We start from the raw sequence: 26,336 nt of genomic DNA, 5'->3' as shown, positions 1-26,336 counted from the left end.
TTCCAAACTACCGACTTAAACTACAACTGAGGGTTGCCCAATATGTACCTGTCCTACAAGAAAGTCAATCGTTACTCTATAGATTACAAAGAGACAATCAGAAAGTTAGCCAAATGTAGGCAATGTATAGCAATGAACCTATTTGCTATATTACTTGGGGACTGTAAAGTGACGACTGTCTCCGCTCTCGCTTACAAAGAGTACATTCCTTATAAAACCAGGTGGTTAGACGTTAATGAAAATGACCGCCTTTTTTGGATACATTGACTCTTTGTCGATTTGCTCAGAAATGAGTCTCCTTGATATAAAAAGTTAGAAATAAAACCGATCTGGAATAGTTTAGTTCTGAGTCCCTTCTCTTAAGAATAATAATACCAACGGCCTTGCCAATGCCAACACTAAGCCCGCCACTGTAATTATTGTTGTAAAATGGCTGTTGTTGTAACAATCTGCATAAATGTTGTTGCATTTATTCGTTGTAACCAACTAAATATATAAATACTTACTCGTGCATACACGAGCTGATAAATATTTAGTTTGTGCTAAAAGACAACAACAACAAAAATATTACACTTTCACTGATTTTTTTTCGATGTTTAGTCACTTTATACGTTTTTTTTCTTGACTACTCTTTTAACAGCAACAACAACAACAACAAAACAACATAAAAATGTACCTGTTGTTATTGTTGTTCTGCTGTTTGTTGTATATTTTAATGTTTTTTGCACGTTTCGTTGCATTTCTTTGGCGATTGCGCAACCGTATTGAGTTGAGTGAGTACTTGTTTGAAAATAAACTTGTCTGTTTGTTTGTCCGTCCGTCCATGTCTGTCTGTATGTTTGGTCACTTGTTGTGATTTGTATGCAGTGTAACTTCCATCACTGTACGTACATACATTGTTAAATGTGTGTATGAAATAATAATATTAATAATATTCAACAACATCATCGTCAGACTCATACATGTTGTTGGTCTTTGTTTTTTTATTATTTTTGTATAAAAAGCTAGCAATTATTGACTGCTCACACGTTTTTTAACCAATTTAGAAATTGAATTTGTTGTTGATTTTTTTCTTGTTCGAAATTTTACTTACATTCATTGTCCATTAATTTACATACTGGAGTAGTATTGTAGTTCTGGGTAATTTAGTTTTACTATAAAAACAATTTAGTTAAAGAAAAGTTATAGTCAAAAGGTGTTTTAAGCACGTAATGAGTTTTTGGGTTTACGTTTATTTTTTTAACAAATTTCATGAAAGAATTTTTTGTAATTTTTTTATAAATGGCGCTTTTTTTGTATAATATTTTGAGACTGAATTTAGAATTATGTATTAATGTAGGTATTACTTAATAGTTTTTTTTAAAAGAACGAATTGATGTTGTTTATAATTTATGGTGGAAGTGTTTATGTTTGCTTTTGCCTGTGGAAAGCAAATTTTATTGAACATTTTCTATAAAAAGATATTTTTATTGAACATTTTCTATAAAAAGATATTTTTATTGAAAATTTTCTATAGAGAGAAAATTTTATTGAAAATTTTCTATAGAGAGAAAATTTTATTGAAAATTTTCTATAGAGAGAAAATTTTATTGAAAATTTTTTATAGAGAGAAAATTTTATTGAACATTTTTTATAGAGAGAAAATTTTATTGAACATTTTTTATAGAGAGAAAATTTTATTGAAAATTTATTTTATAGAAATCTGTATTGAATATTTTCTATAGAAAGACAATTTTATTGAAGATTTTCTATAGAGAGGACATTTTATTGAAAATATTCTATAGAGAGGAAATTTTATTGAAATTTTTCTATAGATAGAACATTTTTTTGAAAATTTTCTATAGAAAAAACTTTATTGAAAATTTTCTATAGGAAGAAATCTGTATTGAAGATTTTCTATAGAGAGAAATTTTATTAAAATTTTTCTATAGAAAGAAAGTTTTATTGAAAATGTTCTATAGAAAGAAAATTTTATCGAAAATTTTCTATAGAAAGAAAATGCTATTGAAAATTTTCTATAGAAAGAAAATGCTATTGAAAATTTTCTATAGGAAGAAAATTTTATTGAAAATTTTCTATAGAGAGAAAATTTTTTTGGAAAGTTTCTATAGAAAGAAAATTTTATTGGAAAGTTTCTATAGAAAGAAAATTTTATTGAAATTTTTCTATAGAAAGAAAATTTCATTGAAATTTTTCTATAGAAAGAAAATTTTATTGAAATTTTTCTATAGAGGAAATTTTACTAAAAATTTTCTATAGAGAGAAAGTTTTACTAAAAATTTCTTATAGAGAGAAAATTTTACTGAAAAATTTCTATAGAGAGAAAATTTTACTGAAAAATTTCTATAGAGAGAAAATTTTATCGAAAAATTTCTATATAGAGAAAATTTTGTGGAAAATTTCTATATAGAGAAAATTTTATGGAAAATTTTCTGTAGAGAGAATATTTTATCAAAAATTTTCTGTAGAAAACTGTAGAAAGAAAAAAAAGAACATTTTATTTTATCAAAAATGTTCTATTGAAAGAAAATTTTATCGAAAATGTTCTATTGAAAGAAAATTTTATCGAAAATGTTCTATAGAAAGAACATTTTATCGAAATTCTTCTATAGAAAGAACATTTTATCGAAATTCTTCTATAGAAAGACCATTTTAGCGAAAATGTTCTATAGAAAGAAAATTTTAACGAAAATTTTCTTTAGAAAGAAAATTTTATCAAAAATTTACTATAGAAAGAAAATTTTATAGAACATTTGCTATAGAAAGACATTTTAGAGAACATTTTGTACTGTATACTATATCAGATTTCGGCCAATATCGGGACAATTTCACTATTCTATCCATTTTCGACATTTGTCGGAATGCGCTCTGATACAAAATTTTGAATCGGATTCAACTGTCTAATCCTGTGTGTCCAGAATACGTACCACCATATTAACCTTATACTTACTCTTTCTGAATAGGCTTTTCGTCATCTTCCCTTTATTGTCACCCTATAGTGGTTCTACCCACCGTTTCATTATTCCAAGAGGTTTTATAAGTTTATCCCGACCGATTCGTCGAATGATTTTGCATTCATCAGGTTAACTTCCCTGTGTCTTTAACTAAAGAAAGATTTTTGATCAGTTCGTCGTTTTCTTAAAGATTTTTGATCAATTCCCTATTTGTAGAATATTTACCGATTAATTATATATCTTTGAAAAGGTATTCGTTAATTCTTTATTGAGATTTTTGATCTAGTTTATATTTATGAAAAAATATTTTTGATCAGTTCTCTATTGTTAGAACGATTTTAGATTAGTTCTCAATTTCTTGAACGATTTCGATCGTGCAATTCCTTGCCCATTAAAAGAGTTTTAAACAGTTCTCTTGTTTTAGATGATTTAACACCCATTTCCCTCCAACATAAAGATTTATGTTTCTCTAACATTCCCACATTAAATAACGCTGTGAAAATTAAAAAAAAAACTTGTAATTTATTACCTACCAAATGCGGAATAATTGCAATTTAATATTTTATTTACAATTTTATGCCACCGAAAGAAGAAATTGGAGAAAAAAATAAAACGCGAATATTTAACATGATTATAGCATTAGTTTTTTTATAATGAGAGTGTAAAAGAGTATGATGGCATACTAAAAAGACAACAACTAAAACAACAACAAGAAAATCAAAAACTGCATAATAATCTAAATAACAGTAACAACAACAAAAAATAACAGTAGCAGCTAAATGAAGGAAAGTGTAACACTTTCTGTTAAATAAATAAACAAGTTAAGACAAACCAAAACAAAAACAAACCAAGCGAATCGAGTTAAAACATAACAACAACTCAAACACATAAACACAAACACAAGCAATGCATTAAAAGAGTGCAATAATGAATGAAAGAGTGCATCAGTTACAGATGTTGATGTATGAATGAAAAAGTAATAATGAAAATGAAATGAAGTAATGTTATAAATAGCAACAACTATACAACAACACAACCGACATGCATAATATAAAATTAAATCTGTTGAACATTGTTTTTGTTTTTTTTAATTTATTACATAATAATTTCTTTTTTGCACAAAACAATGCAATTTTTTTATAAATAAAAACAAAGAAAGAAATTGTGTGGAACAAATAATGAAAAAAAATGTTACGCATACGTGGTGTATGACCAACAAATGAAAGTGCAATATTTCGCTCATACGCAACCGGTACCCAAACAGTTGGTACTACTTTTGGTACTATTGTAAAATGAAGAACTGTGTTTTATGAAATTGGGGAAATTATTCCTTTTGTTCATATGATTTCATTGGGTACTATTTTAACATAAACAAAGTTGGTACTTTTTTAAATTAAGAAATATAGTTCAGACTTTTTGATCACAAGTTTAAATTACAATTCTCTCCATTACTAGAAAAAGTTTAAATTTTGTTTCTGGTACTTTTTCTATAAATCTGGTACTTTTTTTCCTCCCCCTTTAACACATTTCTGTTTCTATACTATTCACCTGTCTGTCTTCGCTGTCCATTTATAATTATTTCTATTTATGTTGTTGCTATTGTTTTATTTGTTATTATTGTTGTTTTAACTAATAATTTTTCTTTGCCTTGATAGCAAACGAGGCTAAATCTGCTCACGTTTATTATGTACATTGCAAATATTACAAACGTTGCACATATGTATATACATACGTATAAACGTGTATAACAATGATTGTCGATCGTCCAACTGATTCTCAGTTGTAAAATGTAGTTCATGTTATTGTTGTTTTTGCGCATGTGCAACGTAGTATGATTATTATGTACAAACATGCATGCATGTGTGCTTGGCTGGCAGTTTGTATTTCACTTTCTATTTCATTTATGGAGCAGTAGGTGCATTCTACTGGGGCATTTCTATTGGATTTTTTTTTTAAATTATGGATTACATAATTTTTGTTGGAAATTTTAAAGGCAAAGTGTTGTACGTAAAGTGTTTTTAGAAACAAACTTTGAAAAAATCGTTTATCACTTTAATGCTAAGCTTTCTCGGGGAGTTTTTTAAAAAATTATGTTTTCCATTTATTGCTGTAGTGTTGATAATTATGTAATTCTAGAAATATTTTCGTTCAATTTGTTATAAGACTTTTGTTGAATTCTCTGTATAAAGAAAGACTTCCAAACAGTTAATTTTCTATACAACGATTTCTGATCCATTATTTATTTGAGCAGATTTTCTATTTTTAATAAATTTAAGATCAATTGCTATATGTGTAAAGTTTTGGATAAAGTATTAATTTACAGAAAGATTTCTGCTTATTTCTTTCTTTAGTGGAGATCATTGATGAATTCTCTTTTTACTGGAAGATGATTGATCAATATACTATTTGTTGGAAGTTTATTTGGTGATCAGTTTTCTATCTATCTATCTATCTATCTATCTATCTATCTATCTATCTATCTATATCTATCTATCTATCTATATCTATCTATCTATCTATCTATCTATCTATCTATCTATCTATCTATCTATCTATCTATCTATCTATCTATCTATCTATCTATCTATCTATCTATCTATCTATCTATCTATCTATCTATCTATCTATCTATCTATCTATCTATCTATCTATCTATCTATCTTATCTATCTATCTATCTATCTATCTATCTATCTATCTATCTATATCTATCTATCTATCTATCTATCTATCTATCTATCTATCTATCTATCTATCTATCTATCTATCTATCTATCTATCTATCTATCTATCTATCTATCTATCTATCTATCTATCTATCTATCTATCTATCTATCTATCTATCTATCTATCTATCTATCTCTATCTATCTATCTATCTATCTATCTATCTATCTATCTATCTATATCTCTATCTATCTATCTATCTATCTATCTATCTATCTATCTATCTATCTATCTATCTATCTATATCTATCTATCTACTATCTATCTATCTATCTATCTATCTATCTATCTATCTATCTATCTATCTATCTATCTATCTATCTATCTATCTATCTATCTATCTATCTATCTATCTATCTATCTATCTATCTATCTATCTATCTATCTATCTATCTATCTATCTATCTATCTATCTATCTACTATCTATCTATCTATCTATCTATCTATCTATCTATCTATCTATCTATCTATCTATCTATCTATCTATCTATCTATCTATCTATCTATCTATCTATCTATCTATCTATCTATCTATCTATCTATCTATCTATCTATCTATCTATCTATCTATCTATCTATCTATCTATCTATCTATCTATCTATCTATCTATCTATCTATCTATCTATCTATCTATCTATCTATCTATCTATCTATCTATCTATCTATCTATTATATCTATCTATCTATCTATCTATCTATCTATCTATCTATCTATCTATCTATCTATCTATCTATCTATCTATCTATCTATCTATCTATCTATCTATCTATCTATCTATCTATCTATCTATCTATCTATCTATCTATCATCTATCTATCTATCTATCTATCTATCTATCTATCTATCTATCTATCTATCTATCTATCATTGATCAGTTCCGTTTGTATTGAAAGAGTTTTAATAATTTCTTCCTTTACTAAAAGATCATTGATCAATACTCTATTTATCATAGATCAATTTAATATTTATTGATTTTTGATAATTACTTTCTTTACTGGAAGATCATTGTTTTGTTTTCTTATTTTTAGACGTATTTTTTCACCCTTTACTGGAAGATCATTAATTAATTATCTCTTTATAGATCACTGATCTATTTAAAGATACATGATCATTTTTCTATTAAGTATTAAACTATTTATAAAGAATTTCTCATAAAATTCTTTATTAAAGGGAAGATTTCGAATAAAAAGAGATTTGGTAAACGTTGTTAAATAAAGAAATATTTCATAAAGTTTAAACTTATGTTACTTTAACTCTCTTCATATCTAAGTTTTAAAATTTTCTAAATTAATTAATTTTCAACCATCAAAAAATATGCTAACAAAAAACTCAGACCTAATTATTTAAAAAATTAATGACGTCAAACCGAACCGAAAAAAAACTAAATTATAAATTAATTAGCAAAACACATATTTTTTTTTTAATTTGAAACTGAAAATAATATACATACCAAATAAGTGAAAGTTTAATTCCGCATTCTTCTTTATTTCACTCAATTTTATTTTAAACATTTTTTTTGCCATGGTTCAGTTAAAATCAAATAAACACAAAAAAAATATACTGCTAATGCAAAAAAAAACAGAAACAATGATTTAAACAAATGACCGAAAATACAAAAAAAAAATTCAAATCTAACAAAAAAAACACATGAAAATAATGAGAATAATTTGAAATTAAACATTTCAAAAAAAAAGTGGAAAATAACAAGCAACCAAAAGCAAAAAAGACATAAAACAATATTTTCAAAAATTATACATTTTAAAATGTTAAGGTAGTCCTCATCATCATTATCATGATTATAATGTTGATAATCATTTCCACTAAAAAAGAAATAATGATTTACGGTTCTAGTCAATGAAAGTGAAAACTAATACCAGTTTTTAAATAAAAAACACAATGTGGCTGTAACAAAAAAAAATTAAAAAAAAAAACAATAAAACCGGTAAAACAAAAGCACTGGCTTAACAAAATTATGTAAATTATATTTAATTATTATAACAAAAAAAAAAAAAGAAAGAAAAACAAACAAAACAAAAATGTTTTTTTTTATATAAACAATTATATATCAACCAGTTACCATACTCAGCTTAAAAATCTCTTTTAAAGATAAAACCATAAATTATTAAGATTCTTCTAAATCTGTAGCTTCTTCAAGTTTATAGCTTGTGTATGTTGTATGAAATTTTTGTTGTTGTTTTTTTTTATTTTTATTTCAAAGTAGTTGACCCAATTTTAACAAGTCTGTGTTTCAGTTTTGTATTTCTTTCGTAGGCTTTACTTTCTTTAAATGGCATTTTTTTTTTGTGGAATTCTTTTTGGATTTTTGTAATTTTCTTTTGTTGTCCATCTACACGATCTTATGGGATTCTTTTGAATGCTAAAAATAAATTTTTTTTATGTGTCATTCCAAAGGCTTAAGTTACAGTGGTTGTTATAAGTGTTAAGATCAGTTTTTTACTTACATTGACTGTTAGCTGAGGAATAACTTCCTTAGAAGTGAAAAAGTAATAGAATTTTCATAATCTGTTGAAAACTTCCTTTTATTAGTTGAAATTGTGAGAATTGTACTTTAAAGAGGACTGATCGAAAATCTTTATCTCAACTTTTTCCAACAAACAAATAATTGATAAGAAATGTTTCTAGAAACGTAAATTTATTAAAATTCTTTTAATTAAATAGAGAACTGATTGAAAATTTTTCAATCAGTTTCAAAATGCTTGAAAATTTTTCCATAAATAAAGAACTGGGGCCAAATTCTAACATTCGAAAGCGAACGAAGTTACTAATACATTTTTTTTAATTCTATTGAGGTTTCGATCGATATCGAATGCCAGAATTTGCCTCCTGATCATAATTATTTCTTTAAATAAAGAAGTGATAAGAAATCTACACAAAAATTTTTCATAGATAAAGAATTCATGGGAAATCTTTATATAAACTTTTCAGAAATGTTTCCATAAATAACGAAATAATCAAAATGATCATTTAATAAGTTATAAATTGATCAGATAGATTTCTCAATGATCTTCTAAAGAAGGAAGATTTGATCAAATATGTTCTAGAACTGAACTAATAATCGTTCAACAAGAAGAGAGAGAGAGAGAGAGAGAGAGCGAGAGAACTGATCAAATGATTATTAGATTATAATCGTTCAACAAATAGAGATCTGATCAAAAATCTTCCTATAAATATTAAATTTTAAAATTTTTTAATAAAAGTAAAGCGATCAAACATATTTATATACATATATTAAGAATTGATCGGAAATATTTATATAAAAAAACATTTATCAATAGTTTTGTAATAAAGAGAGAATTGTTAAAAAATCTTTCTATAAACTGTGAATTTATTAGAAATTCTTCCAGCATATAGAGAACTGATCAATAACAAAGAGAGGGAGAGAGAGCTGATCAAAGATCTCTCCTCTAAATATAGAATTTATTAAATTCTCTTAATAAAAATATTTCATTAAGAAGATTGATAAGAATTCATTATAAATCGTTTCATATATAAAGAATTAATCGGTAATAGAAATGATCAAACATCTTCCACTAAAGAGAGAACTGATCAATAATCCTTTAACAAATAGAGAGCTGATCAATAATAATTTTCCATAAATAATATTATCTATTTATTATTAGTATTAAAAATCTTTTAACAAAGGTGAAGGGATCAAAAATCTCTCTGTATACAGAGAATATCAAATATCTTGCAGCAAATAAAGAACTGATCAATAATTCTTAAACTAAGAGAGCGCTGATCAAACATCTCTCCCTAAGTTTGTAGTTATTAAAATCTTTTAAGAAAAAGGTTTCATTAAGAAGATTGATAAGAAATCATTATAAATTGTTTCATATATATAAAGAATTAATCGGAAACAGAAGTGAACAAAAATCTTTCAGTAAAGAGAAAACTGATCTATAATCCTTTAACAAATAGAGAGCTGATCAATAACCTCTTCATAAATAGACAGATAATATATTAAAAATTATTCAATAAGGGTGAAGCGATCAAAAGTCAATATATAGAGAATTTATCAAAAATCTTGCAGCAAATAGAGAACTGTTCAATAATCCTTTAACAAAGAGAGAGCTGATCAAATATCTCTTCCTAAATATATAATTTATTAAAATCTCTTAATAAAAGTAAGTAAAGAGATTGATCAGATATTATTATAAATTGTTTCATATATAAAGAATTAATCGGTAACAGAAGTGATCAAACATCTTCCAGTAAATAGAGAACTGATCAATAATTCATTAAAAAATAGAGGGCTCTCCGTAAATAGAGAATTTGTTCAAATCTCTTAATAAAAGAGAATTAATCAGAAATCTTTCAATATGTGAACGGGTGATTTAAAATCATTTCTTATATAAAGAATTAATCGGATAAAGAACAAATAAATCTTCCAATAAAGTTTCATAAAAATCTTTTCATAAATATAGGACTGATCAGAAATTTGATCAGGAAATTTTTCTAAACACAATGATCTTCGTATAAATGGATACAAAATTTATTAGAAAATATTCGTTAAACAAAAAATTTTCATTCAAAAAGAATTTCTAGAAATAGAAAATTTGTAAAATCATAAAAACTCTTCCATTGGTGAAGAAAAGTTGGAAACAATTACTTGAGATTATAAGAGAGAACTCAATTTTGCAACAATTTAAAGATCAGAATCAGATCCCTTTAAGATTAGAAAACATTATTTGTTCTAACACTTTATCTAAAGAAACCTTATCGCCTTAATATTACCATATTTAGGAGTTTCTACTCTATACGAGACAACAGACATTAATAAAACGCATACAGAGTTAGTCCCGTGATTGGTGCTTTGGGGTGTAAACGGTACCCTTAACACTTTCTATAAGGAAAACTTATCATATTATTTACATGTGGATCTGTCAAGGATTTCGCATGTGATTTCAGAACTATTGGGTGTATAACTTAAAAATGCAGGCAACACAATTGCTTGCGTATCTTTTGATTTTGACACGGAATGCAAAGTTGTTAAAAAACCAACGAATATTGTTCTCAAATTTAACAAAAATATGCAAAATTATTGGGAGCTATTTCAAGATGTCAGCGAGGATCAGTATTCTTTCTAAAGCAGACATATTGAATACCATACCAATTGAAGTCAAGAGATTCTGGAAAACAATTTTGCATGTCCGAACTGCTGTTTAAATTTACGTGATTTAATCCAGAAACCTTGTCCAAGGTTCCTGGATTAAAGCTATATGTATCTTACCTGTGTTAATTTTAGCCATCAGAGCGTTGGTAGCCGTCTCGCTCCAATGGAGGTTTATTTGGATAACCTCAATCATTGTCATTCATTTAAACTGTCTTCCAGCGAGTTAGTGATCACCTCCCAGCTCGTGGGATTTTACTCCTCTGGGTAACCTGTAGTGGATATTGATGCAGTGGGTACCATTGATGGCACTGCGGTGTCCTTATCAGGCATAGGAAGAGCAGTCTTTTTAATCGACACATTTTGGGCAGCACTGCTGTTCTGTCTTCTGACGAGTGAGTGATTTTCTCCTCGCTTTTAGGATTTGACTCCTCAAAATTACCAGTACTTGCTAATGATGCTTTGGGTACCGTCTTAGGTGTTTTAGTGTCTTTATCGGGGCCGATTTTGACGGCCCTTTCAATCGTCGCCTCCCCAATTTTGGCAAGGGCAGCTGCACCTTCTTTTGGCGAGTTAGTGGTACCTTCCTCGCTTTTAGGATTTGACTCCTTAACGTTATCAGTAGTTGCTACCTAACCTAACCTAACCATGTATACACGGATCTGGCCAGATCATCACACAGAACCTCTTCAGATTATTTGGAGGCCAAGAACATGTGAGCAGTAATATTTTACCACTACAACTATCGGCCATATATTGCAATATCCGATAAATGCTATTTCGAAAGAAGTGGTTGGGAACTTTTGCCTTACCTATTTTAAACTCCAGACGTTGCTCCATCCGATTACTATTTGTTGCGATCGATGCTGAACTTCAAAAAATTTTATCCGAAATTTGCATGAAGAGTTCTTGGCCTCAAAGGATGATAGGTTCTTTTTTGAAGGAAAATTACGCATTTTTAAGTTATACATCCAATAATATGATATTTTCTCTAAAACTTTTATGCTTCACTGTATAATAATAAATCGTTTATACACCATTACTCAACATAACTTTTGGCTTCGATAAGTAGAATAAATATATCATAACCTGCAGTTCAGAGTGACTGCATGATACATCTTAGCATATTTTAACATATGTAAGTCCCAGAAAGAAACCTATTGACACTAGTCAATAAGTATCACAATTTACTTCGATTACAAATGAAGTGGTTTGGGTTCTTGTGGGATAAAAAACTATTTAAAGTCCTGCTCTCTAGATTACTTAAGGACAATAAAGTGACAAAAGGGATCCTGGGGTTTTCCAATTTATCACCAGTTGTTTGCAATAAATTTCAACATCTTTAACTTAAATATTTTATAAAAAAAATAAAACAATTTTATTTCTTTTTTTGGTATTTTTTCTTAATTTCCGAGTGAAAGTGTTATTAAAAGTAAAAGTATAACAAGGTTTTTGGTTGGAAACCACTACATAAATATATATTTCAGAAAATGTGCGTGTATTTTTAAAACAATTTTATAATTTTGGTTATTTTTAACTTAAAATTCGTTGTATTTGTGTATTTGTTTTATTTAAAAGTATCTGTGTTTTAAATAAAAGTTTTGCGTATTTTGTTTATGTGTGTGTGTATATAAGTGAATTGCTTTTTAACCTTTATATTATTTATAAAAAAAATCCCTTGTCATGCTTAAAAAAAGCGCTTTTTTCTACTATATTAAAGCTGCCGCTACCGCTCATTAATGTTTCTTTTCCGTTACTTTTTTCATTATTTCTGTTTTTGTTAATTTTTTCTCCCGTTATGTTTTTCGCCAAAAAAATCAAAATCCACCAATTCAATTCATCATCTACTTTTTTGATTTTGTTTTTCGTTACTTATCTTCTTTTTTCAAATTCTTTTTTTGTTTTCCAGGCAGGAAATCTCCATTTTTGGGGTTCATTTGCAAAACAAACGGTAAATTTATCTTCTTTTTTTTACAAAAATCTTCTTGTGTTTGAGTTTCTATTACTTTTATTTTCTTTGTTTTTAATTTATTTATTTTTTTTTTCTTTCTTTTGTTTGTCTAATAATTTGCTATGCTTTTTTAAGAAATTAAAATAAATTTGTTTGTGTTGTAAATTTTTAAATTAATAGATTTTAAATAAATTAATTAAAATAAATTTTCTTTAGTTTTAAGTGCATATGTACGTTGTTAGCCCTTGGTGTTTAAATCATTAATCAAATTTTGGAAATTTTCCAAAATTTAAATGAAAACTATTAGAAATTGTATATCAGAAGCTGCTAACATTTCACAGCAGTAGCTAACATTAAAAGTTGAATAATTTTTAACACAGATACCTTTTTGAAAGATTAAGCTGCACAGAATCCGAATCCGGTATCAGAATTTCTCCGTCACATTAGGTTTTCAAGATATCGTGTCTCAACAAAAACATATTTTTGACCATATTTAAGACACTATAGCAACGCAAAGATACCTTTATCAAACTTTGGGTTAAGATATATCGAGAAAGAAATAAGATATACGGAGTTAAAACTATTATTTTTAAGTCGATAGATTTTACTTACAGATGTCTTTTATTTGTCTTTGAGCTGCAATATCGTCTCAAATATGACCAAACAACTTTTGGACAAAATATCTCGAAAACCCTATAAGAAAGAGAAAATCTTATCACTGACCAAAAATCTCTCAATAAATAAATTTTCATAAATTTAATAGTCTGTTGTGAAGTGGTGCATATTCCAGAGGGAGCGTTCTTCATCGATCAAAGCAGGCAGTTTTCGGACGTAGCAAGGTCTGTAATATAAGGGGCGTTAGGCAAAAGTTCCCAACCAATAGTTTTAAGGAGGTATTGCCACATGTTTTGCTGTGAAGTGGAGCTTATTCCAAAGAGATCGTTTTCCATCGATCATAGCAAGCCGTTTTCGGACGTAGCAAGGTCTGTACTATAAGGGGACTTAGGCAAAAATTTGCAACTAATAGTTTTAAACAAGTATTGAAACAAGAGGTCAAGCTTTGTAATATTCGCTCTGCCATGGCTGGGCGTTTTCTGAATGTTCGTTAAAGGTTTCCTTCAATAGTCGGACTTGATTTCAGCAGCTCATAATATGTCCTTTTGGTGTCATAGAGAGCATTACCTTGGCATCATGTATATATAGCTTCGGTGTCGATTCAGCTAGTTGGCTCTCTTTCGTGAACCATGTCACAATTTGCCACCGGAGTGTAAGAAGCACAATGGGGCGGTGGTGATTCGTCTAGTCAGCTCATTCTGTGGTTGAAAAAGTACAACCGTGAAGGCCAACACTTACCTTAGCGTCATATATATATTGCTTCGATGTCGATTAAACTGGTTGGCTCTCTTCTGTGAATCATGTACGCAAATTGCCACCGGAGTGGCAAAGTACAACTATGAAATAAGGTCAAAACGTACCTTAACGTCATGTTTATATTACTTCGGTGTCGATTCAGCTGGTTGGCTCTCTTTTGTAACCATGTACAAAAATTGCTAACGGAGTGTAAGAAACAATAAGGGGAGTTGGTGATTCGTCTAGTTAGCACATTCTGTGGTTGAAAAAGTACAACCGTGAAATAAGCCCAACCCGGCAGGTGTTCAAGTAAAACACTTCGACATCTTGGCTCTCTTTTGCTTAATATAGAGTGTTACCTTAGTGCCATGAATATATGACTTGGGTGTCTATTCGGTTGGTTGACCCGACTTCGATCTCATTTTGTTTCAAGAAACTTTTCGTTATTTCATAGAGTAAACCTGCAATTCTTGGTCTCCAACTGTTTTTGACTTTATGATCTTTGTTTTTAGTGTCAAAATGACAACCTTAGCGTCTTTGATAGTTGGCTTTGGTGTCGATTCGGTTGGTTGATCTTGTTTCACATATGATTTCCAATTTTCGTTTGAATCCTCCAATTCTTGATCTCCAAACTGTTTTGTATAGAGTGTTACCTTAGCGCTTTGGATATGTGGCTTTGGTGTCGATTCGTTTGGTTAACCGGGCTTCACTTACGATCTCTTACGCTTCGGATTTTCATTTTGTAAATTATTTTGTTTCTAGTAGCTTTTCGAATATACCAAATCGTATATTCATGGTGTAAATCCTCTAATTCTGGATATCTAAACTGTTTTTGATTAGCCTGGATGATCCCTGTCTTCCGTGCCAAAATGTCCATCTTGGCGCCATGCATTTTTGGCTTTCTAGTCGATTCGGCTGGTTGAATGGGCTTCATGAACTCTTAAGACTTATGGATCCACTTTTAATCGCGAATATGCCAAATCGTCTGTCAAGGTTTATCGGCTTCAAATCGTATGTAAGCCAATTTCCCCGCTCATTGCGAACTCTTAAAATTGTTTATTGAGTAGCTTCTAGTGATTTGGTTGGCACTTGTCTTCAAAATGTTATGCCTGGTCTCGACGACCTTTGTCATCCGTGACAAAATCATCATTTCTAAGCCACACAAACCATCATTCGCTCGTTAAAAGCAATGGGACATATTCACCATAAGCTTTGGAGAGCAAACGGCGTAATGCGAAATTTAAAAAAGTCATATGCATATTACGTCTCAAATTAACAAGAAATTATGTAACTGTATTCTTAAAAATAAAATTCAATTTAAAAAAAAGTTTACTAAAAGTAACTTAAAGTTTACACAAAAGACCAACTATTATTCAAATTACTGTTAAAATCCATATCTATTAACTACAACCAAACGTGTTGTTTAAAATTTATTCACACAAAAAAAAAACATACAAAAGTACCAGGTACTTTTTTTCATGTTAGAACAAGACAAATTTAAATAAAAGCAGTAATAAAAAAGTGTTAAAATGCCAAAAAAAAACAGAAGAGACGTCAATAAAAATCGTAACATTTTTGGCCAAAAATATATGAAATAAAAACAAACAAAAAATTGTGTAGACAAAACAAGTCCTCATTTCTAAGCAACAAAAAAAGTGTTACTTCACCTCAAACACGTTCCACTGAAAACAAAAATACTGATTATTACTCAATTGTTGCTGAAAAAAAGCCAATTCTACACAAATGGCTTAAAAAGAAAGAAGAAAGAAAGAAAGACAACATAAATGTTAAAAAGAAATTTTAGTTAAAGCAATGTGTTAGACTTGGTAGCACAACCATAAAAACAACAACAACAACAACCAAACATAACATAAATTTATGTCATATGTTTTTTTTTATAAAAAAAAACTAAATTTCGCAATAGTTTGTAACTAAAGAAAGCATTTTTTTTTGAAATCATGAATAGACACACACTCATACTTAATAGATGTGAGCGAATACTTGTTGTAGCCACAACAAAATTGTGGTAATATCAAATATTTGCAAGAGTTTGTGAAATAGTTGATACCCTACATAGACAGTATCATTTGATAAAATTTCTCTTTATTTTTTCCATAAAGAAATTTCACAATCAATGTTCTTTTTATATAAAATTCTTGATCATTTTTCTGTGTGTGGAAAATTCTTGATCAATTTTCTCTTTAAGGAAATATTCTCGATCAATTTTCTAAGTGAAGAAATTTCTTGATAAATTTTCGTTTAAAAGAAAATTATCGATAATTTTTCTGTATATGGAAAATTCTTGATCAATTTCTTCTTTAAGGCAAAATTCTCGATCAATTTTCTCTTTAAAGAAAATTCTCGATAATTTTCTGTATATGGAAAATTCTTGGTCAATTTTCTCTTTAAGGAAATATTCTCGATCAATATTCTCAATAAAGAAATTTCTTGATCAATTTTCGTTTAAAAGAAAATTCTCGATCATTTTTCTGTATATGGAAAATTCTTGATCAATTTTCTCTTTAAGGAAATATTCTCGATCAATATTCTCTTTAAAGAAAATTCTCGATCATTCTGTGCATGGAAAATTCTTGCATGGAAAATTCTTGATCAATTTTCTCTTTAAGGAAATATTCTCAATCAATTTTCTCAATAAAGAAATTTCTTGAACAATTTTCGTTTAAAAGAAAATTCTCGATCATTTTTCTGTATATGGAAAATTCTTGATCAATTTCCTCTTTAAGGCAAAATTCTCGATCAATTTTCTCTTTAAAGAAAATTCTCGATAATTTTTCTGTGTATGGAAAATTCTTGATCAATTTCCTCTTTAAGGAAAAATTCTTGATCAATTTTCTCTTTAAAGAAAATTCTCTATAATTTTCTGTATATAGAAAATTCTTGATCAATTTCTTCTTTAAGGAAATATTCTCGATCAATATTCTCAATAGAAATTTTCTGGATCAATTTTCTCTTTATTAAAATTTCTCGACTGTAAATTTATTCAATATTCTTGATCAATGAGATCAATGATCAAAGAGAAACTTTATTGAAAATTCTCGATCACTTTTCTATTTATTGCAAATTTATAGAATATCTTCTTGATCAATTTTCTCTTTAAATAATTCTCGATCAAATTCCTCTTTAATAAAAATTCAAAATCAAAGTTCTCTTTTCTTAATGTTCTCGAGGGACCCGGTGTATGGTGTATAACCCTTCTTTACCCAAACCTAATATTCTCGATATATTTTCTTGTTTTTCTAATGTTCTCGATCAATTTTCTATTTACAAAAAAAATTCGCAATCAATTTTCTATTTATAGAAAATTCGCGATCAATTTTGTGTTTTTAAGAAATTCTTGATCAATTTCGCCATTAAAGAAAATTCACCATATATTTTTTCTTTAGTAAAAAGTTGAAATTTTCTTTCAAACCAAAATCTCAACTTCTTTAAAAGTCAAATACACTGCTGTAGTAGGTAGTATCAAAAAACTGCACATAAATTTACTTATGCCTCCACGAAAAAAACAAAAATCTTTTACCAGTCTTAAGAAAACTACAAAAACAAAGAAATTCAAAAAGCAACATAACAACAACACAAATAAACACACAGTAAAGAGGAAGACAAACTAACAATGTTTAGTTTGAAAGTGAGAGTGAATAAGAAAGCGGAAACTTTCAAAAAGATCTCAACGAGATACTAAAATTACATGAAAGCTGCCATGCCATGACTTAAGTCATTTTTCTTATTTACGTTGGGTCTGACTAACTGACTGTTTGACTGGCGGATAGGTTGGTTGGTATGTTTGTTTAGCTTAGCATGACTGAGCTCAGGTTATCATGAGCGTCACATCAACATCATCGTCATTAGCAAGGTATGAGAAAAGACACAGATCTAAACATAAGCACACAAGAGGTTTTTAAGAAAAACTCTTTTTGGTGGTTTTAAGAGAAGTAAAGGAATTGATTCTTTAAAGAAAATTAATCAGATACTTTGAAGAGGAAAACTTTACAAGTGAATATCATTTAAATTTATATTTTCAGATTAGTTTTTTACAGAAAATGTTTGAGGAGATTTCTCGTCTTGCTCTAATCAGGGTCACTCCATAGGATCTTTGTGGTTTTACCCACCGTTTCATTATTCCAAGAGGCCTTATGGGATTCTCTCACCCATATTTTTAATTCAGCTTTTGTTGTGTCGAATGGTTTTGCGTTTGTCAGGTTAACTACCTCGAGCTCCGTTCCCTTTAAAGCTATTACATTCGCCTTTTCGTTGCCGACTACTCCCGAGTGGCCTGGTACCCATATGATGTAAACCTTACCTCTGGGAGAGTATTCAGTTAAAGCTTTCTTACAATCCAATACGGTCTTAGATTTAATTCCATCACCTGATATCGCCCTAATTGCCTTATGGTTGTCGATAAATATATTAACGGCTGTGGGCGCTAAATTTATTCTAATCCAATTTAAACATTCCGTTAGAACCCCAGGCCCACTTTGTCCCCAATTTAGAGCCATCCGTGTAACAACGGATTCCTACTGGCATTTGCTGTAATGGTTCGCTTGACCAATACATTCTATCTGGGATCGGTGTTTCAATGTTTCCGACGTATTCTGTGTCTGGTATGCGATCAGGCACGTCGGATGATTGCATTTGACCAGTTCGCCTAAAGTAAAGTAAAGCCGTTCTGCTGTAAGCGCCGCCTCATATCTTAAATATGTTTCAATTGGTGGAATATTTAGCAACGTTTCCAGAACCTTGGTTGAAGTAGTACTCATGGCACCAATTATACCCAAGCAGCATGAACGCTGAACCTTCTGTAGTAGTTTGATATTACACTTTTTGTCCACTTGATTTTTGAAGCATAAGCTAGAATTGGTCTAATTACACTTTTATGAAGCCAATATTTCATAGTAGGACTAAGATCCCATTTCCTGTGCCTATATTTCTCCTACATATCGCCCGATGTGCCTTGTTGATCCCATCCTCTATGTGGTGTCTCCATTTTAATTTTCGGTCGAGAATTACACCTAAGTACTTAACTTTGTCTGTCACCAGTATTTTCTTGTCCAGGAAGCAAGGTTCACTTTACTCAGAAATTTTGTCTTTCTTGTGAAAAGACAAATTTCAGTCTTCGCCAGGTTAACATTGAGGCCTCTCGCTTGAGCCCAGCTCAAGACCGTATTCAGAGCTTCCTCAACTCTTCTACACAAGTAATTTGGATCCTTTCCCTTTTTACGACATCGTCTGCATAGCAGGTCTAAGTCCTTTCTCTGTGAGGGTCCTTAGAAGACTATTAATCGTGGTAACCCGTGGCCTCATTCAGAGCCTCTTCAGCTCTCCTACACAAGTAATTTGGATCCTTTCTCTTTAAAAGTATTACGACATCGTCTGCATAGCAGACAGATCTTTCTTTCTCGGTTAGAGTCCTTGGAAGGCTATTAATCGTGGTAACACGTGGCCGCATTCAGAGCCTCCTCAGCTCTTCTACACAAGTAATTTGGATCCTTTCTCTTTAAAAGTATTAGCAGACAGGTCTAAGTCCTTTCTCGGTTAGGAGGCTATTAATCGTGGTAACCCAGAGTAAAGGTGACAAAATGCCGCTCTGCGGTATACCATCGAAATACCTTTTTCCTAATAGTTATATCGTACATCTCGCAGCTTATCCATCTGCTACTTAGCTTGTATTTAATCCAGTTATGGAGCACCCGGTCAACATAAAAAACTGGTCTAGGTATTGGTTAAGAGTATCAGTATGCACGTTATTGAAAGCGCTTTCGATGTCAATGCATACAGTTTGCTACCGAAGGATTCACCTATGTAGTGGACAACTTCGTTTAAAGCGGTTTCTACCGATCGTCCCTTTACATAAGCATGCTGCCTTATATTTAAGGACTTTGTCTGGTATACTGCTTTTAAGCATATTATTGTCTATCCGTTCCAAGGTTTTAAGTAGGAAGTACGAAAGACTTATCGATCGATAGAGCTTAGGTGTCGCATAGCTAGGTTTCCCCTGGTTTGGGTATAAATATTACCCTTACATCCTGCCATTTAATGGGGGTATATATTAATTTCAAGCATGCACTGAAATGCCATCCGCACCTGAAGCTTTATAGGGAGCAAAGCTCTTGATTGCCCCTTTAACCATGTTAGATAGAATATATCGGTTCGTCTATGTTATTCGATATACCGGGTGGGAAATGAGAGTTTATTAGGAGTTTCATTGTCTCCTCCGTATCCTCCAGCCTCTTACCCGTATCATCGATCATAGATTCTGGCTGAACATGAGTTTTGGATAGGAACTTTTTTATCTTCGATACGTCATTTACGCTATCTACCTGTTAACAGAAAAGTTTCCAGGAATCTCGTTTGGCTTTTCGAACGATTTTCTTATATTCACGATTTATTACGAAACTCATCCCTTGCATCCTGCCATTTATGGTATATGGGGGTATATGTTAATTTCAAGCAGGCAGTGACTATCTGAGACAGATATACGGAAACTAGTCCCGCTTCCATCTGCAAAAGTGCGGGGAAAATGCTATCTGGCGCTGCAGCTTTGTAGGGAGCAAAGCTCTTGATTGCAAAAAAATTTCGTTAAAAATTTTATTTTTATAGAAAATGTTCGTTAAATTAAGTGGGGTGTTTAATGAACAAGTTTCCTTTTTGTGCAAGTTTTTTTTCTAACAGTTGCCCCAAGTACCATTCAATTGATAGGAAGAAGATAAAGTCGCTACAACCACACCAAAGTAAATGTTGTTAATTTTTAACTATAGACTTTTTCTTGTAGATTTCTTAAACAAAATTTCCTAAAATTTTAATAGTAATAAACTTTTGCCCTCTGACGTTTAACCAGACAACAGCGTACATAGCATGAATCAGTTAAAAAGAACTAGCCAAGCCAATACAAAGTCAAAAAGAGATGGCCAAACATATAACTAGACTTACAACAAAAGAAACAAAAATACATAAAATTTCACTTTCGCTTTTAGTTTTTTTGTTTTATATACAAGTTTCTTTTTCTTGTTCTTCTTTTTTTTACGCTGTTGAAAAAGAAATATCTTCAGACGATGACTTAACTTTTAAATTTCTTAAAAGAAATTGTTGCTGTTTTTTTGGAGTAAAAAATCATGGTATTATGTTATTTTCACACACAACCAAATTTTTGTGATATGAGAGCATATGAGAGATTTTTTTTATTTTTTGTTTATTTACATTTTACATCAGAGAGGTTTTGCATGTGCAAGAAAGAGTGGTTTGTTTGTATGCTTTCTTTACCTTCCTTTTGATCAGTGTACAACATCAAAGTTATACTCACAACAATAACGGGTCTTGGGTATATTTCCATTGTTGTTGTTGCTGCTATTTTGTTTACATTTGTGTATGATTTTTTTTTTTTTTTTGTAAAACACGGAAATAATGTGCAAAAATTTCATGACTTTTGGACTTTTTTGTGACTTTTCTATGACTTTGCATGTGTAATTTGGTTTTTTGTGTTGTTTTTAATTTTTTTGTAAGTTGTTATAAGTGTTAGAGAGAGGAGGGCAAACAATGATGGAGGAGTGTCTGCATGCATGTCATATTTATGACAATTGTAAAAAATAGTAAATAATTAAATAAAAAGTGATGCCTACTGTTCTAAATGAAAAAAACGTTATATGAAATTGTAGTTAAGTTTTAATTTCTCTTACTTAAACTTAAAACAAGTTATTATAATTTATTTTATTTGAAAATATATATAAAAAAATCGCTCAATTGTTAACACTGGTTAAAAAAACTATTATTACAAAGTTTTTTTATTTATGCACTATTAATATGTATGCATGTTTGTATATGTATGTGTGTGCAAATTGTTATTATATTATTATTTATAACTTAGACGTTGCGTGTTGCGATTTTTTTATTTATTTAATAATTTTTTTATTATTATTTTTTTTTTTTTTTTTGCAAAAACTTATTTTTATAGTCTATTGTTTTTATAGCATTTTTTTCTTTCTTTCTTTTTTTTTGCTTTTGTTTTATTTTTCCACAATTATCTATTTGTTTTAATAACATTGTTTTTTTATAATTATTGTTTTATTAAAACTAGGAAAAACTTTTTAACCCAATTTCACTTTGTATTACAATTTTTTATATATTTTTACACATTATAAATTTCGATAATTATGTCTGGTCTAATTTTAATAATTTTTCAATTATTTATTTATAGTGGCGTTTTGATAATTAATATTATTATTATTAATATGTGTTAATAATATGGGGTGATAATTAAGTTTTAAAGATTTCTATGTACAAATGCAAAAGATTGCTGATTGAAACCATTGGAAAATTATCGATAAATTTTTAATTTATAGAAGATTTTTGACAAATTTTCTTTAAGAAGAAACTTTTTGTAAAAATTTCATTTGATAGAATAGTTTTATTAGAAAATTTTCGAAAAAGTTTTCTTTTATAGAAATGTTTAAATAAATTAATTTTTTTAGAATATTTTCGATAAATTTTAATTTTTTGATTAATTTTTTTATAGAAAACTTTTTTAATTTTTTTTTTTTATTAAAAAATGTAATAAAATTTCTTTTTATAGAAAATTTTCGATAAATTTTCTTTTTAATGGGAAATTTTGTATAAATTTTCTTCTTAATGAAAAATTTTGTATAAATTTTCTTTTTAATGGAAAATTTTCCATAAATTTTACTTTTTATAGAAAATTTTCGATAAATTTTCTATTTTATAGAAAATGTTCGATAAATTTTCTTTTTATAGAAAATGTTCGATAAATTTTCTTTTTATAGAAAATGTTCGATAAATTTTCTTTTTATAGAAAATTTTCAATAAATTTTCTTTTTATAGAAAATTTTCTTTTTAATAGGAAATTTTCCATAAATTTTCTTTTTAATAGACAATTTTCGATAAATTTTCTTTTTAATAGAAAATTTTCCATCAATTTTCTTTTTATAGAAAATTTTCGATAAATTTTCTTTTTAATAGAAAATTTTCGATAAATTTTCTTTTTAATAGAAAATTTTCGATAAATTTTCTTTTTTATAGAAAATTTTCGATAAATTTTCTTTTTTATAGAAAATTTTCGATAAATTTTCTTTTTTATAGAAAATGTTCGATAAATTTTCTTTTTTACAGAAAATGTTCGATAAATTTTCTTTTTTACAGAAAATGTTCGATAAATTTTCTTTTTTATAGAAAATGTTCGATAAATTTTCTTTTTATAGAAAATTTTCCATAAATTTTCTTTTTTATAGAAAATTTTCCAAAAATTTTCTTTTTATAGAAAATTTTCAATAAATTTTCTTTTTATAGAAAATTTTCAATAAATTTTCTCTTTCTAGAAAGTTTTCCATAAATTTTCTTTTTATAGAAAATTTTTCATAAATTGTATTTTTATAGAAAATTTTCCATACATTTTCTTTGTATAGAAAATTTTACATAAATTTTCTTTTTATAGAAAATTTTCCATAAATTTTCCTTTTATAGAAGAAGAAAAATTTTCGATAAATTTTCTTTTTATTGAAGAAGAAAATTTTTCGATAAACTTTCTTTTTATAGAAAATTTTCGATACATTTTCTTTTTAATAGAAAATTTTCGATAAATTTTCTTTTTATAGAAAATTTACAAGAAATTTTTTTTAATAGAAAATTTACAGAAAATTTTCTTTTTATAGAAAATTTACGAGAAATTTTCTTTTTATAGAAAATTTTCGAAGACATTTTTCTATAGAGCAATTACTTCTATAATTTATAAAATTTAAAGACAAAGTTCTCTATAGAGAAAAATGTTACTGAAAAAGAAGTATTTGTCCATAGAGAAAACTGTGTCTTTTGAGGACATTTTTCTACAAAGAGAAAAATGGTGAAAAATGTCTGCTGCTTTTCTATAGAAAAAAGTATATTCCATTAAGACACTTTTCCATACAGACAAGTTTCTACTTTTCTATAGACAATATAAGAAAACACATTTCTATAAAGAAAATTTTACAGAGAAAATTAACAATTGAGAAAAGTATATCTCATGAATGAAAATTTATGATAAATACAAAAATTGTTCTATAGAGAAAACTGGGTCTCCTTAAAACCACTGTTACCGAAAAAGATACATTTTCCAATAGAGAAAAACGTATACGATCAGGCACTTTTCTATAGAGACAAGTTACTGCTTTGAATACATTTTTCAATGGAGGAAACTGTCTCTCATAAAGACTATTTTCTATAAAGAAAACTGAAGACAATTTTCTACAAGGAAAGTAATATTTTTTGTGGAGAAATTTTCTACAGAGAAAAGTTGTCTTTTATGAAGTAAATTTTCAATAGGGAAAAGTGTTTGTCAAAAAGACATTTTTCTATTGAGTAATATGTATCTCATTAAGTCAGAGAAATTTGTCTCCCAAGAAGCCACTTTTCCATAGAGAAAAGTCTCTATTATGAAGTCGTTTTTCTACGAAGAAAAGGGTCTCCCATGGATGTACTTTTCTATAAAGAAGAATTATAGCCACTTTCCTTTAGAGAAGATATAAAGATACTTTTTATTGAGAAAATTGTATACCATGAAAACACTTTTCTTTTCCATAAAGAAAATTGTCTTTTCTAACCAGAAACCTTAGAACCTTAATGAAAGTATTAGAGTTCATGGGAGTCATGAAATTCTCTACTTTTCAAAGTTCCTATTTATTTTATCATTTTAGTTACATTTTCAGCTTGTCACATGCTTAGCAAATAAAATGTCTGTTGTTGTTCATTATTTATTTGTTTATTTATTAATTAAATTAGTTTTTACAAAAACAAAAATGTTTAATCAAGTGCAATGCCAAATATGTTATCAAGGCGCCTCGACACTTGGTGAAGAGAATGAAATTAAAAATAACTAACTGCAATTTACAATAAAGACGCCAAAAATTGTTTAAAGAATGATTTTTACAAAAGGCATAAAAATTGATGATAAGAAAACATAAGGGGTAATCACAGATCACGGGCAAAAAAGTGAATGAAATATTACATTTCAAGAACTTTTGTACAACAATTTATTATTCTTAAACATGACTAAAATCAACAAACTTGGAATGGAATTTCCTTAACTTTTAGCACAAACTGTTAATAGCCTTAATAAAATGAAGTCAACGTCTTTAAATTAAATTGAGCAATTGTAGTTGTTTAAATAAAACAATAAAATAATAAATTTAAAATAATATTGAATATTGTTAAAAATCAAACAAAAACTATCAATATTCTCTATAACAAAAGATTCACCATATAAAATACAACTAACAGAGTATAAATAAATTATTGTTTTTTTTGAAAAGTTTTTATAAAATATTTATTAAATTTTTTCCCCCATTTTCTCTACTTCCAGGTAAATCCACATCGAATAGCAAAGAAGTAATTTGTCCCGATGACAAATACAAAGAAGAAGGTGATCTCTGGAATGTTGAGGCTCAAACGGCCTTTTTGGGTCCCAATCTATGGGAGAAAACCCTACCGTATGATGCTGATCTTAAGGTAACACAAGTTAGTATCACATCATCTCGCTCTGTAGTGGCTGCGTCAGAAATAAAAACCAAAAAAACGACATTTTTTTATACACAAAAAGTCATTTTAACTTCTCTAAGACTTATACAGTAACACTAAAGGAACAACCCAATTTCTAAAATTTTTATTAAAAATTTTTTTTTGTAAATTTTTGTAAAAAAACACCAAACTAAAGTGTCTCTGAATAAGTCTATGAAAGATAGAAACAAACGAACAAAAATGTTTTTCAGTGTAAACAAACCAAAGTATGTGTACGTGTGTATGTTTCATTGAAAAAAATCATACAATATTCTTTTTTCTCAGTGTATATTTTCCCAGATTCTAAAATCACACATTTTAAACACTTTTTCTACTAAAAACTACTTTCATTGATGATTATTTTTTGGATTAATTTAAAGCTTGTGGTAGTGGCAAAATCATTCAATCTCATATTTTTGTTAATTTTTTTTTCTAAATGCTTTCAATTAATTAACTAATTTGATTGGGTGTTGTTATAAAATACTTGGATTTGAAAAAGAAATATTAATAAAAAGAAAATATTTCGAAAGAAATGTATAATTATCCATTAAAATTGCTTGGCTAAACATAAGGAAATCTTTTTCTCCAATTAATTTTAACTTATGAAATGTTTATAAACATTATGAAATCAACAAGTTGTAGAAAGAAAATAGTATGTAAATTTTAAGTAAT

General features: G+C 28.4%; 1 protein-coding gene across 6 annotated transcripts in view; it reads left to right on the top strand.

The window, feature by feature from the left end:
* Window positions 1-26,336, top strand: part of LOC119611127 (bromodomain-containing protein DDB_G0280777-like) — a 49,205-nt gene that overhangs the window by 13,481 nt on the left and 9,388 nt on the right. For 3 of the 6 annotated variants that reach the window (XM_037966604.1, XM_037966600.1, XM_037966602.1), the window contains exon 2: window positions 25,471-25,616. In XM_037966604.1, coding sequence (XP_037822532.1) covers window positions 25,471-25,616 — 146 coding nt within the window. Of the gene's footprint in view, window positions 1-25,470; window positions 25,626-26,336 lie in introns of all 6 variants that reach the window. The other 3 variants (XM_037966603.1, XM_037966599.1, XM_037966601.1) reach the window with 1 other exon arrangement.

The sequence above is a fragment of the Lucilia sericata genome, unplaced genomic scaffold (genome assembly GCF_015586225.1).
Source record: "Lucilia sericata isolate MDLA Ls3-8-SP2 unplaced genomic scaffold, ASM1558622v1 Contig001368F_arrow, whole genome shotgun sequence".
Taxonomy (NCBI): domain Eukaryota; kingdom Metazoa; phylum Arthropoda; class Insecta; order Diptera; family Calliphoridae; genus Lucilia; species Lucilia sericata.
The sequence above is the reverse complement of the archived record's forward strand: the minus strand, read 5'-3'. Positions and strand labels throughout refer to the sequence as shown.